Source organism: Plecotus auritus (genome assembly GCF_963455305.1).
Source record: "Plecotus auritus genome assembly, chromosome: 8".
Lineage (NCBI taxonomy): Eukaryota > Metazoa > Chordata > Mammalia > Chiroptera > Vespertilionidae > Plecotus > Plecotus auritus.
In genome coordinates this window covers 13,276,184-13,291,569 of record NC_137782.1, presented here as the reverse complement: position 1 = coordinate 13,291,569, position 15,386 = coordinate 13,276,184, and the positions used below count along the sequence as shown (strand labels likewise).

At 39.1% G+C, this 15,386-nt stretch overlaps 1 protein-coding gene across 4 annotated transcripts in view; it reads left to right on the top strand.

Annotated features, from left to right (window-relative positions):
• ARK2N (arkadia (RNF111) N-terminal like PKA signaling regulator 2N) overlaps window positions 1-11,753 on the top strand; it is a 73,984-nt gene extending 62,231 nt beyond the window's left edge. For all 4 annotated transcript variants that reach the window (XM_080685634.1, XM_080685636.1, XM_080685633.1 and 1 more), the window contains 2 exons: window positions 2,006-2,132; window positions 7,331-11,753. In XM_080685634.1, the coding sequence (XP_080541760.1) occupies window positions 2,006-2,132; window positions 7,331-7,520 (317 nt within the window). In that variant the 3' untranslated portion in view covers window positions 7,521-11,753. The remainder of the gene's footprint in view (window positions 1-2,005; window positions 2,133-7,330) is intronic.
• Window positions 11,754-15,386: the final 3,633 nt, after the last annotated feature.

Sequence of the window (15,386 nt, the reverse complement as noted above, 5' to 3'; positions counted from 1 at the left end):
CTATGATGCATACTGATCACCAAGGGGCAGATGCTCCAACTAGTAGCATCTGAGAGAGAAGGGGGTGGGATAAGTTAGTTTGCTGCTGGGATCCAGCCGATCAGGACTGGGCAAGATGGGCCGGAAACGCCCTGGAGCCCTCCCGTGGCCCCTCCCTGGCCCACTCGTGCACCGGTGGGGTCCCTCAGCTTGGCCTGCGCCCTTTTGCAATCTGAGACCCCTTGGGGGATGTTGGAGAGCCAGTTTTGGCCCAATCCCTGCAGGCCAGGCCGAGGGACCTCACTCGTGCACGAAATTGTGCACCGGGCCTCTAGTATTTAAATAAAAATTCCTTTAAAGAGTAAATGCAAATTTTTACCTGTTGTAACTGCTTATTCATACTAACTCCTAGATATTCTAAAATTCATCCTTTTATGTCAGAACATTCAAGACATGGGAAATATGCTGAATTTTAACTCCTGCTAGAATTTTTTATAGAGCTATGTACTTTGATGCGATGTCATTAGCTTTTCTTGAGAGAGAATTCTGTGGAAGCTTACGCTTTCTGTGATGTTGGAGAATGTTTTTTATTGCACTGTGTAATATAAGCTTTATTAAGACCCTTGTGAAATAATCCTTGTGTGCCCCAGTGCCACAAACAGTTGTTTTTCCCGGAGTTGTGTGGTTTGTGTCTGTCTAATGAGAACTGTCAACACCATACAGGTTATGTTATAGTTGCTCAGAGCAAAAGTTGCAATCTTCATTTTTATATGTGGTTTGGGGCTAGATTTTTTTCAAATCTGCATTCCTTTAGAGAAAATTGTTAAATTTGTTTGAAATTTAGAGAAAAGTATTTATTCCATTTATGCCTTTGAACTTTTCTGGTAGAATTTTGTTCTATTGAAATGATAAGTAGCAGAGAGCTCCACTGCCCTCTAGGTAGTGGCAGAATTGTTATGTGGGTTATTTAAAGACAGACTAGTTAAATGCAAAAAGCATTGTGGAACAAAACATAGAGTAGTATTATAGTTTACTAGAGGCCCGTTTCCCCGAAATTTGTGCACTGGGAGGGTGGGGCATACCTCAGCCCAGCCTGCACCCTCTTGCAGTCCGGGACCCCTCAGGGGATGTCTGCCCACCTGCTTGCTGCTCCTCCTCCTTGCAGTGTGGGACCCCTTGCTCCTTACTGCCCGCCTGCTCGCTGCTCCTTAGCACTGCCGCGGAGGCAAGAGAGGCTCCCATCATCGCTGCTGTGCTCACCAGCCTTGAGTCTGGCTTCTGGCTGAGCAGTGCTCCCTCTATGGGAGCACACTGACCACCAGGGGGCAGCTCCTGCATCAAGCGTCTGCCCCCTGGTGGTCAGTGCACATCATAGTGACCAGTTGTTCTGGTTGTTCCGCAGTAACGGTTGCTTAGGCTTTTTTTTTTTTTTTTTTTTAAATATATTTTATTGATATTTTACAGAGAGGAAGGGAGAGGGATAGAGAGCCAGAAACATCGATGAGAGAGAAACATCGATCAGCTGCCTCCTGCACACCTCCCACTGGGGATGTGCCCGCAACCAAGGTACATGCCCTTGACTGGAATCGAACCCGGGACCCTTCAGTCCACAAGCCGACGCTCTATCCACTGAGCCAAACCGGTTTCGGCATGCTTAGGCTTTTATTATAGAGATATTTACCTATATTTAGATATACTATACATACTCACCAAAGTACTCTTAAGTTTTTTCTCCTAAGGAATACAAGTAGAGAGTAAGACTTGGAATTCTTACTTTTATGTATTTCCATGTTGTTTGAATGCTCTTATAACTATGAGTGTGTGGTGTGGTCTGTTTAATTTTTTTTTTTTTACTAGAACACTGCTGCTTATTTGACATGGGTAACCGTTTTGTTGTGGCAAGATCTCATAAGACCATTCCTTTCTATCATTGAACCTACATGAGAAGTCTGTCAATGAGTTCTTTCTGCTGTTGTAAGAAATCAAAATGTAGTGCTTATCCCCCCTAACCCCCCTTCTCTCTCAGGTCATTTGGATCCAGGGTTCCTAGCAAGTGACAAGACATCTGCTGGCAGTGCACCACTCAATGAAGAAATTAATATTGCCTCTTCAGATAGTGAAGTGGAGATTGTGGGAGTTCAGGAACATGCAAGGTAGGATATTTTTTGGAGTATTCTGTTACTTTAAATTGTGAATTTTAACTAGAAATCAAGGGAGAAGAAAATGGTAGGCGTCACAGAATGGCTGGCATGAATGGTGGGAGCTATCTCGCCTTCCTTTGGTTTAAGAAACACTTTTTGATTAGACATGATATGAGCTTCAGAATGTGTTGCATATTATCTCATTTCAAGAACAGCTTGACCATATGTGTATGTGAACTAGAACTGATGTTTTTCTTGTTTAGAGTACATGACAGATTTTTCTCTTAGGACATATTTCCCCCTCTCTTATTCATATTTTCTTGCCTTTCACTTTATCTTGAAATATATTGGAGCAAACAATTGGGAAATATGCATCTGATAACGTATCTCTTTTGCTTGTTTCTTAGAGTACCTCTCCTTGTCCTTCATTAAAACTTGTAAGTTACTTCGGTCTGTATCTAACAGAGGATATTTCTAGTGAGATTTATGTGACTCAGAGAGTTCTGTTTCTTAGAGTAAAAAAAAAAAAAAAGCTACAAGGCAGTCAATTATGAAAATATTTTATGAAGTTTGGTATTTTTAAAATAGAGGTCAGCAAACTAGCCCCCAATGGCCAAATCTGGCCTGCTGCCTGTTTTTGTACAGACCTTGAGCTAAGAATGGCTTTCTAAATGGTTGGGGGAAAAATCAAAAGAAGAATATTTTGTGACATGTGAAAATTCTATGAAATTCAAATAAAATGTATTCATGAATTAAGTTTTATTGGGACAGAGCCATGCTTGTTCATTTACATACTATTTATGGGTGTTTTTTTGCAACCGGTGGCAGAATTCAGAAGTTTCAGCAGATACCCTATAGCCTTCAAAAACCTAAAATATTTACCATGTAGCCCTTTGCAGAAAAAATTTACTGACTCTTGCTTTACGATAAGAATTGGTTGCAGCCTTCAGAGGTATTCTTGGGGAACATTTAACACACGTAGATATAAGACAAAAATTTAGACTTTGGAAAATTTGTATTCTGTATAGCAAACAACTTTTCTCTGATGTTGTAAGAGTTAAGTTGTGGTTTCCTGATTTCCGCAACATCTACATTGCCTTGCCCTTAGATCTGATTTTACTCTTTGGTTAGCAATAAAACATTCACCAGCATTTCTTCTGTTATAAAAGGTGAATTTAGAAGTGGAGAGTGGGGCAAAATACACATGGCATAGAAATTTAGAGTGCCTTTTTCTAATGAAAACTGATTATACTCAGAGCATTTTTCAGTTAAACAATTGAGACTTTAGGAATACAGAGTTAAGTCATAGTTTAAAGTGCCATCTCTCTAAAGGGCCAGTTATTTTTACTAGAACTAGTATTATCCTAGCATTTATTCTCTATCTTTATTTATGCCATAAATATTCCTGCATAGCTGTTTCCTTTTTTTAATGGTTATTTTCCCTATTCTCGTGGGAAAGAATTTTCATTCTTAATCTTTTCTTTATCTCATATTTTTCCTTTTTTCCCCTGCCTGTTCTAAAACTGTTTTCCTATTATCTTCTATTTTTCTATTTATTCCTTTCAAGCTGACTTATCTATTAGATGAGGAAGTAGAACTCCTGATTTATTCCTTTACTTCAGCATGTGTCTGCTGTTAGTTCATTTTGCCATTGTTCCTTATAATATAGAAGATGTTTTCCTTTTAAGCCCCATGTCAGGATCTTTCTAGAATATTATAGTTTTGTTGTTTTTTTACTTCAGACTCCCTCCTATAAAACTTACCCTGCCTATTGACAGATTGATGTAGGTAAATTATCTTCATTAGTGCCAGAAACACATTATCCATTCACCAACTTCCTCTTGAGTTACATTTCAAATTTTAATTCACTGTTATTATTCATGTGTTCCTACTGAAGTAGGAAAGAGTAGACAGTAACCTATGTTGTTTATCTAATCTCTTATTCTGCTGAGACATATCACTTGGTCCAGTTCTCTAGTAACTCCTCCCAAGTCTCCCTTCTTGACTGTCTCTTTATGCCTAAAATCTTGTAGAGTGAGCCATCTTTCTTTTCAGCTTCTTTGTTCAACTTTTCTTCCATCATGAAAATGTTTGCTTCTTTTTCTACCAATATTATTGGTATCTGGAGTTAAAATTATCATAGTTCTGTTAAAACTTGGAAATGTAAATTCTAAGTCCCTCATCACCTCCAACATACACACAAATGATCTCTAGTATACCCTCTTTTAAACTTGTTAGGTCTTTTATCCAGATTGTCATTTTATTCTATAGGTAATGTTTGTTTCACTTTTGTTCTGACTTTAGCTACATTTTAAACGACATGCTATATAATATTACTTTCAAGGACTTTCTCTTACAGGATCTGAAGTGTAAAGATGTGTTTTATTCTGACTCTTTGGTTTGAATCCTGGGGAAATCATATCTTGGAGGTGGCAATTCCATTATGAAATCTCAGTAGTTATATTGTCCGAACAATGGGATATAGAGTTAACAGATCCTGTTGGGGCTGTCTTTTGTTTTGGTCTTTGGTTACAGACTGAGTGGAGTCTCACTGACTCTTCTGTCTTTCTGAAAAGATTTCAGCAGTTTCTTTAGAAAAGAAGCCCGATAAGCTTTTAAACATTGAGATTAAGTAGCTGAGAAGCAGGTGGGGGAGAGGCTTTCCTGGTTGCTTCAGAATTGCCCTTGTGGCCGCCTGTATCTCATCTGGAATTTATTTCTTTTACAGGTCTAGGGTTGCAGTTATGAAGTATTGATGGGCTTCTGGCAGGGTTATCGCTTGGAAAAAGGTTTTAGGTTTTGATCAACATCTTTTTGTTCTAATTTGCTTTGCATGCACAGATGTTTTGTTTGGATTTAGTCATCCTGTTCTTATTTTTTCTTATGATATTCTACCTTGTTGTGGGCTTTCTGAGAGGTTTTTAAAAACGCAAACTTGGTCCTTGAGTTTTCTTTGGAATTGTGGTTCTGAATTGCTTTGGGTGCCATTTTTCCATATTTGGAAGCATTTGTTTGACCTTTGTACTTAGTAATTCTAGTTGTGATGTGCTTTTTTTTTTTTTAAGTTGCTTTTCTTTTCTTGCATGTTAACATATTTCCTGCTCTTTTACTTTCAATTTTGGTATGTTCACTTCTGTGTTTCTTCTAGTCATACACTAGAAAGCATGCTTTCTGAACTAATAATTGAATGCATCTTTTATGGCTGCTTTGTATTGCTGTGATGAACTCCTGACCTAAATGTTGTGATTTCCAGGTGTTTATTGTTGGACAATCCACTTTCACAAGATATTCTTTGCCAGTGAGAGACTTTTCCAACACCTCTAGTTCTGTGCCACTTCATTTTGCCAGCAGTTTTAATTTATGACCCCTATGCCATATTTTTCTTGGTTCTTGGTCCCTTTTCCTTCTTTTCTTCTACCAGCCTCATTGGTAATTACCCTAGGAAATTAAATCCTTATAGCACAGATCTTTCTGTCATGGAACTGTGTTGGAACAGTTCCTTCAGTACTTATTCTCTGAAGCCTTTGTGATAATCAGACCCTTAACCTCATACACTGTGTAGTCTTTGGTTCTGTGGTCATTGGTGTTAATGTTTGTTCATCCCTCAGCAAAAGAGTAGATGTGAGAAGCGTTTTGCATTTTAGACTGGTTGCTTCCTAGAACCCAATTGCTAACATAAATCCTAAAAAAATCAAGGGAGACAGACAAGTATTTTCCTAAAGCCACAGGATTCATTTCATCCTCAATTAGGAAAAATAGAAGGAGTATTATCTAAGAGGTCACCTTCAGGCTCTGTAAATGACAGCAAGAATGATTAATTTTTCATTTTTTTAAGAATATAAGTTAACTGTATCAAAAGCTGACCATCAGAGCCTGCCCCCTTTCCGTATTTTTTTTTTTATCTCTTCTACTGTGAAGTCTGTCCTTTATTGGTTTTAGTGTGTGAAGAGCAGGAAATTATTCTATCGAAAGTTACTGTTTATGCCCTGGCTAGTGTTGCTCAGTGGATGAAAGAGTGTCAGCCCACGCATACTGAAGGGTCTCAGATTCAAATCCCTGTCAAGGGTACGTACCTGGGTAGCAGGTTCAATGCCTTGGTTTGGGGCATGTGCCGGAAGCAACCAATCGATGTCTCTCTCTCTCTCTCTCTCTCTCTCTCTCCCCCCCCTCTCTCTCTCTCTCTCCTCTCTCTCTCCTCTCTCTCTCTCTCTCTCTCTCTCTCTCTCTCTCTCTCTCTCTCTCTATTTCTCTATCTCTCTATTTCTCTCCCTCTCTCCCCCTTCCCTTCTGCTCTCTTTAAAAATCAATGGAAATAATATCCTTAGGTGGGGGTTAACAACAACAAAAAGTTATTGCCCCCCCCCACCACCACCAAAAGTAAGGCCTAAGCATTTTCTTGGTTATAAGACTAGGTACTTTATACCTATTGCCAGTCATATGCAGATGTGAGAAAGCCTGTATCTGCACTAGAATTGGGATTGCAATTAAAAAACAGCTGAGTATGCTCTCACCCCATGCCTTTCATAATGTAGAAAAAAAGAATATGTGATAATACATGAAAATCTGTGCTTTATGTTAGTTGCCTTACAGTTTTTGAGCCTCTCACATTTTTCTTTATAGGGCATCTCTTTAGGGCTTATAACAATTGGGTTCTTTTTCTTCCTGAAATAGTGATGATAAATTGAGCTTTCCTCTCATTTGAATCAAAACTTACTCAGTGGTTTAAACTGGAACCTCACAGTCCTATCATTTGACCAGAATGTGAAATGATTTGTCAGTGCTTCTGAAACAATTTTCTTCCAGTAAACTCTTAGTGAGGTTCATCAGCAAGAGGCAGTTCTGTTCCTCTGATGGAGTACTTAAAGAATCCAAACTGAGTACTTGTTACCTTTAGAGAATCTCACCGGTAATTGAACTGTGACCTCCTGGTTCATAGGTCGACGTTCAACCACTGAGCCGTGCCGGCCAGGCAACTCAGGAGTTTTGAATGAGACAAAAATCCTGTTTTTTTTTAGGCTAAACTGAGAGGGGAGACGGTCGGACATGGAGGGAGGAAAGAAAAGAGGAGGGATAATTGGTTGTGGGTTTCATGAACTTGCATAGTAGATTGATCTTAGTAAAAGTATTGATCAGTATGAGTGAAGCTGTATTGCCTTCTATCTTTCCTATAGTACGGTTAGCCATGTTTTTTCTCTTCATCTCAATTGCAGGTGTGTCCATCCTCGAGGAGGTGTGATTCAGAGTGTTTCTTCATGGAAGCATGGCTCGGGCACACCGTATGTTAGCAGCCGGCAGACACAGTCATGGACTGCTGTGACTCCCCAGCAGACCTGGGCTTCACCTGCAGAAGTTGTAGACCTTACCTTGGATGAGGATAGCAGGCGTAAATACCTACTGTAATACAATGTCACTGTGTTCCTCCGCACTGTTCCCTTCCACTCCCTCCTCCTCCTCCTCCTCTTTGTGACATGGAAGTTCATTGTCATAGCTTCAGCCTCAGAAGCTGTTTGTGGCATTTGTATAATCAAAAATCATGGAAAGTTGCTCCCCTCCCTTTTCTTTTTTCTTTTTTTGTAAATCAAAAGAAGTCACTTAGGAAAATAATGTAATCACAGAGAAAAAGAATTTCTTCTTTCCCTCAGTAGGAATATGAGAATGATGAATTTATTAGACAACTTCATTTTACTTGGTGACCTTTTTCTTAGGAAACTCTGCCCTCCTTTTAATTACCAGGTGTCATGAATTTCAGTGTTTGAATCTTATATTTATTTTTCTGTGTAATAAAATTAATATCTAGACTTGACCACTGTCAGCCCACCCATTGGCACTCCCACCTTAGGGCATTTGCACACATATTAGTCAGGTCCTTATTGGCACCTAGTAGGGCATGTACATTTGAAACTTGTCCTTAGAAATAGAAGACAGAGTATTATTTTCTTTTAGCTTAAGTCTTCTAACTCCTTTCTTGACTTCGCTCCTGGCTGACTTCCCACAACACAGATAATGGACATGTCCCTTTGTGTTTATAAATACTGCTAAGGTGACTTAGTTTGTCTCTTTGTTGCAATAATTCATAACTCTTTGGAAAATGTCTCCTTTTATGGCCGAGGCATTTCGGATAGATACCCACCACAAGGTTTTTTGGGCAAATGAAGAGAATACTGAGAGATCAGTAGGAAAAATCTCTTGCCCTGAACTTTTTCCTGGTTTATTCAAATAACGGGCAAACATAGAAACCTGTTACTTAGGTAGAATATAGAGTTGTGTGGCCTCTAAGGCTTTGGGCACTTGCAAATCTGAGAGGAAAGTGCCTTTTTTCATAACTGGTCTCTCTATAAAGGATATACAACAACTGTTCAAACTTGAGCTGAAATTGACCTGATTCTATATTTGGGTATTTTTCTCCAATACCTTCTAAAATTAGAACAACCAAAATACACCATAAGAAACGAGATGCAAAGCACATTAATGGCCCTGTAGGTTTTACAATATCTAAAAGGTATGGCAAAGAATAGTAGGAGCTTCAGGGAATTCAGGAAATACCAGTGTTGGAGTTTGTGGCATTAGTTACTACCTTTTTCCTCCAACATGTTGTAGTTACTAGTGCAATTAGTTTACAAACAATACCTAGAATTAAAACACTATGTACTGTGCACAAGGAGGAATGAAGTAATACTGGCTTAGAAGACCTCCTTTTGTTTCTCCGCAGTTTTTGTTGGCCTTTTGTGTGGGGGGTTGGTTCCATTTTTACCATACCATATCGCTTAAAGCCCTTTGCCTCCCTCCCCAAATACCTTGCTGGCTCTTCCTTATCATAAGAGCATGAGAACTACTGTTTCTTAGTTTCATTCAGTGGACACTTATTTAGTAAGTGCCCGTTTCACAGAAGGCACTCGCAGGTTGGGTGCTGTGGGGCCGCTGAGATAAATGAGACACCCCCTGTGTGTGCATGCACCTGAAGACCCCACCGGCCTGGCTCCACCTGCCTGGCCTTTTCTGCTATGTTTTAAAGACTCAACTGTTCCTTTACCCTTCTTCCTGCTGCTTTACTTCCATACACCTCTTCCCTGGGAGTGTATTTAAGCATGTGTTCTTTGAGCTTCTCTGATGTCTCATTTGATCTGGCCTCTGTTCTTCATCAACTTTTTATTTTTCTGTCAATCTACTCTTAATAGATCAAGCCTTTAAAAGATCACTAACTTCCAGTTTTAGCCTCATATCTCAAGTCTCTCACATGGCTACAGTTCTAGACAAAAACCAAAGACCCAGAGGCCAGAGTGAAATAGGACCTTCTGCAGATTCACTTCACATTTTACTTTAGGATTAATTTATTAAATTTTACTGTTACACGTTGTTTGTGACTTGAATTAAAATGCTAGACAAAACAGAAATGTACAATTTCTGGTCTGTGTGTTCCAGGAACATCATTGGAAAAGAATAGAATGGATTATTTGACTTGAAGTTTTTGCAGCTTATTTTGTCCCCAATATCAGGGCAGAGCTCCGTTTTAAAGAATGTTTTGCAGTACATACTCATATTAATATGTGTGTCCAGTTCTATACAGCAAGTGATTTCCCATGACATATTTTCCTTAGCTCCTCATAGTCATTCTCTAAAGAGAATTCTTTCAGTGTGCTGTGTGCACTGCAGATTGGGAGCAGAGTGAAGTTGTAACCAAGCTCTTTTCTGGCCTTTGCTTTTATAGCAGGTTGCACTTTGCCCTCACCTGTGCCTCTTCCAGCACCTGGCCTCCTGAGTTGATGCACCAGAACAGAGATTTAGAAATTAAGATGCAAGAAAGGTGAGGAGAAGGGATGGTAGAGATAGTCATCTTTTCCTCCTACTAGTTTGGAACTTACCCACCTATTAACAGTAGAGAGACTATGCTTCAACTCCTCTTTCATTGCCAGATCTAGTAGAGCAGGGATGTAGTTTCTGGCAAGATATTAATGACAAAATTCTGTGGTAAACAACTCCTGTGACATTTGAAATTTCTTATAAGGTGATCTTTTTTAACCAAAATTTTGCATTTGGTAGCATAAATACTTTTTTTATGCTTCATAGAACATTGTCCATTCAAAATAATATCTCTGCTAAATGGAGCACTTGGGTCACAGATGGTTTATGGCACTAATTTGGTTAAGTCTCCTCTCCACCCAGTTTGAAACCACAGAGCAGTAACCAGCTATTTATTACATCATCACGACTGCCTGTAACATGTAATTGCTGCTCACTGTACTTGCCCTTTCGTTTTGTTGGAAGGAGCCAGACTGAATGGACTCTCCATTATCCTTTACAATTGAGCATCCCATAAACTGTTTTTATTATTATCATTTGTGAATATGAACTGTCTGATTTGCTAATTTAGTCAATTGTTCATTGTTACTTTGAGCAGATTAGCACCATAGGTAACTTCGAAATGAATTTGTTGCCTGCTTTTTTGTACTGTGTCACAAAGTTTTTGAAAAAGCTGGGGACACAATTTTGTCTTTTAGTTTATCTTTTTTTTTTTTTTTAAAGGCAAAGAGCCCTAATCCCTGTTTTCCAGTATGTGTATGATGTGACTTCCATGTATATATAAAAATGATTGCACCCTAACCAAACTTCCTCAGATTGTGCACTGTTTGTTTAAAATAATCACATATTTTAGTCCAATGCTGTTGTATTTTTTCATTTTATTTAAAACACTATGTACCTATTCTTTAACAAACTTTAAAGGGTAGTAATCTTTAAAAAAGTCACTGGATAACTAGGAAATATTTTTGTTGTTGTTTTATTTTTGTTTTTTTAAAAAGAGTACAAAGGTCATTGAAGCCTTTTGCTCCTCTTACCGTGAAAATGAAATGTTAGCCATTGTATGGCTAGGAATCAATGCACTTGGTGGTTAACAGATCTGCTGTTGCTGGAGTGTGAGTGTGGACTTGATGCAGTGACGACAAATCATTGCTTAGACTTATCTTTTAAAATGTGCAACTCTAGTTTTTAAAACAAAATTTGGTTCTTCTTTACATTCATTATTTAGTTTTTGTTTCCATTTAGTATTTAATGGTCTTTGGAGAAAAAAAATAATAAAACAGAGTGTTATATATATATTTTTTGGTGCAAGATAAGATTTTCTGTTTTTTTGAAATAAGTCTGTAGCATAAAGGTTAAACTATTTTAAGACAAAAATAAAATAGAGTGTATTTAAACAATGATAATTTCTAAGGATTTTTTTTTCCTCTATATGCTTCAGTTAATTAGATTGTGCCTGGAGCAGCTCCCTAATTAGCTTTTGGATGTGAAAGTGGATTATATTTTGTCAACAGAGTTTACTCTTATAAGATGCCTGATATTTCCAAGCAGTAACTGTATTCAGCTTCCAAAATGTTTTGCAAGTGGCCTTCGGTATGTCAGATCTAGATAAAAATAGCTTTGCATTAGCTTTCCTATTCTCCCCGCCCATGAGATTTCAAAGAGGGCTGAAGACTCCCCAGTGCTAGGCACCTTTGTTCCTGGGAATAAAATTCAGCCGACAGTTACTTCCCAGAGGCCAGAGCACCAGGATAAGACACGGCTACTGCATGCACTTTGCACGTGCTTGAACATTGAAGCAAATACAGGGTGTTTCAGAAATAGCCTAAATAAATTTTCTGCACTAATTTGGTTCTATTTTCAGATTTTTTATTTGGTTATCAAGATTATAGGAGCTACCATATTAACATCTGGTTGCTTTTGTAATTTCACGCAAAGGAGAATGAGGAACCTATATTTATGAAAACATACATTCCTGTATCTCAGTATTCCTAAGAATTTCTAGTTCTACTTACATTAGTGAGACTCCTTTTCACAGGCTTGAGAAGAAAATACGTAAAGCCTTGCTTTTTAACCCTTTAGCCCTGGGATGCTGTGCTTTTGAAGGTTAGACAAGGCATCAGTAAAATGATCTCATTCTGGCTTCCTCCTCCTATCTTTGCTGCCTTTTGGCCTTGCCTTCCCTTATTTGTATGTTTTTCACAGTAGTTGACAGCTATTTATAACTTTAGTCTAAATAGAGAAAAATCATAGGTAAATCTTTATCAAATATGTAAATATCTCTTCAGTTCCAATTCTGCAATCAAAGTGAATTTTTTCTAGGTTTCGTTTTAACCATGTTAGTGATCTGTGAAGGAGCAATCTTCGGAGGTATGATTTTCTTCACTTGCTCGACTCCATGTTTGGAAGCACACTGATTCACAGAACTAAAGGTCCTGGGCCACTGTGGAGCTTTGTCTGGGAGAATCTGCCTGAGGACAAGAAGGCAGTAGTATATACTGGAAGGAGCAATGAGCTCAGTAAAGAAATGCATGTGATGATCACAAACCTCGTAGAGATGCAGAAAAGCACCCATTGGCTCAACAGAGGTTGTGGGACTGTTGGCTCAGTTCAGCTGCCACTCTGTAGGTGGCATACCTTCTAGCTGGAGATGGGTTTAGGCAGCAGGGATCTCTTTCTGCCAGGCCTCAAGATCCCATTTGGTGGGGGTGGATGTGAGTAAAGGGTGAGTGTACCTGCTGGCAGAGAAGTCAAACCTCGGAAGGTGTGGCAGCCGCAGTTGGTATGATCTGCTCCAGATCCTGGCCTGCTGGTTGGGGGCACCCCTTGGTTAATTATTCTTTGGTAAAGGAAGCTGTTTGGAACCAGCTTTTTCCTTTGTAAGTTGGTAATTGACATCTCAGAGCTGTCATTTGCTTCCTTTCCATGATTGCTTCTTCCCAAGCATGGGAAGGAGAAGTGTAGTGGACTCTTGAGCCCTCACTCCTGTGACTGAGTCTAAAGCAGGTCTGACATCAGGATGGATCTTGGCACCTGCAGCATGAGGGGGATCAGACCCAGAGAGTGGGGTTTGCTAATGTATAAAAAGCCTGAACCAGGGAACAGGAGGCTCCAGAAAGGCCATCTGACCCCTGACAGATTGGATTTCTATGCCTGTAAAATTAATTATTTCTTCTCTGAGACTAAAAGATAGGGCTGTGGATAGGATATAATTGCCTAGGAGATAATTCATTGTTCTGCAGAGCCATCGGGCTTTTTAGGCAGGAATTCAGGAGAATTGCTTATTCCAAAAAGCTGTTCAGAGGACTAAGTTCTATCTTCTCACTTGAGGTTTTGGAAGGCATTGGATGACTAACACTCACAGAACTTTGAATTTCTGCGAACTCTTTATTTTCAAAGTTTTAAAATAATGTTTATTTCAAAATTTCCACATGGGGGTAAGAAGTGGTACAGATTGTTTGCCTAATTGTGCAGATTGGAAGACAGAGAACAGAAGAACAGCTTATTCAGATTTATATAGCAAGACTTTACAAGAGAAGACTTTTTCCCTTGTGGTTCAAATTAGGGCTTTTTAGCTTTAAGAAAAACAAAACCTCTTTACCTGGCTTTTCTTCTTTCCCTGCTGGTTCTACTCACGCTAGCCTGAAAACAAAGTGCTCCTGAGAAGGTAATGTTTGGCCCCCTTTTCTCTTCGGCAGCAGCATATGAAACCCCAGAACCACACACCCGAGTAAGCGTTCCAGAGCAGGCTCTGGACTAGCCATGGAAACTTTTTCTGCAGGTAGATACCATTTCTCATAGTTTATGGAAAAAGAAAATATAGATGGCCAGTAAACATAGGACTGATGCTCGGGCTCATTATGGAAATGCATGCCATTTCGCATGGGCAGAATCAGATAGGAGTACATTTAAACCCACCAAGGAGGCAGAACAGTGACAATTTGCTTGTCTTTTTGTGAGCATAATTTGCTACAACTATTTTAGGTAGGAGTGGAATTGTTTAGTGTATACTTCAAGCTATGGACTGAATGTTTCTCCCCCCCACCCCCAGTTTATATGTTAAAGAGCCCTACTCCCCAATGGAGGTGGAGCCTTGGGAGGTAATTACATTTAGGTGAGATCATAAGGTTGAAGCCCCATGATGGGATTAGTGCTCCTACAAGAAGAGGAGAGCCTTTTTTGGGGGGGGTGGGGGGGGGTCCTCAATGGGAAGACAAAGTAAGAAGGCCTGTAAGACAGGAAGAGGACTTTCACCTGAACCCAGCCATGCTTAGCACCCTGATCTCCAGCTTCCAGCCTCTAGAACTGAGAAAAAAATATGTCTGTTGCTTAAACCACACAGTCTGTAGTGTTTTGTTAGGGCAACCCAAGCTAAGACACTCCATGACCCAGCAGTTCCACTCCTTGGAATGATACTCTTGAGCAGCTTTTAAACTGTGATGGTAGCCTAGATAGAGAAGTTATGAAATCAATTCATTGTCTATAAACCATCTTTATTTTTATTGTTAATCCTCACCCAAGGATATTTTCCATTGATTTTTAGAGAGGGCGGAAGAGAGGGGTAGAGACAGATGTTTGATGTGAGAGAGACACATTGATTGGTTGCCTCTCACACTCGCCCTGACCAGGGTCAGGGATCGAGCCTGCAACTTAGGTATGTGCCTTTGACCAGAATAGAACCTGGGACCCTTCAGTCCGTAGGCTGATGCTCTATCCACTGAGCCAAAACGGCTAGGGCTATAAACGATCTTTTGTTTACATTTAAGGAACTATAGCAACATAAAACATAGTAGGAGACAATGTCACATGAAACTTTTGTTATATACTGAATATACATCTACACACAAACATGCATAGGGTTGAGATATAAAATGTATTTTTTACTGTGGGCTTCAGTCAAAAAGATATGGAGAGCCATGGTTCTAGGGAAACTAGTTTATGTGCCCAAAAATGTTTAGTGTCATTTTCTCAGTTTTTAGCTATTTCAGCATGGATATCCATCTATAGGATAGATAAACAATGTATTTATACAATGTTCAGCCACTGTGGAAGTTAATGAACTAGAGCTATATTTATACACTTATACCAGTAATAACATGGACAAATCTCAACAATGTGGAGGAAAGCAGTGGCAGATAAGAATTACATGATGCTATTTATATGAAATTTATTTCTTGATAAAGGGTACATACACATGTAGTAAGAGTATAAAGAAATACATGAGAATAATAAACACCAATTTTAGGGTAAATGCCTACCTCCAGAGTGGAGATAGGAAGGGGACACAGGGACTTTATTGGCAAACTTTCTTAAGTTGAGTAGTGGGGACACAGGTGTATATTGTTCTTTGTACCTTTATGTATATCTTAAATATTTCATAATAAAATTAATTTTTTTCTTTGTCTCAAGTCAAACAACTAAAAGCTCTTTATGACTTTCCAGATGGTACTAGTGGGCATGAATAAGATGTGA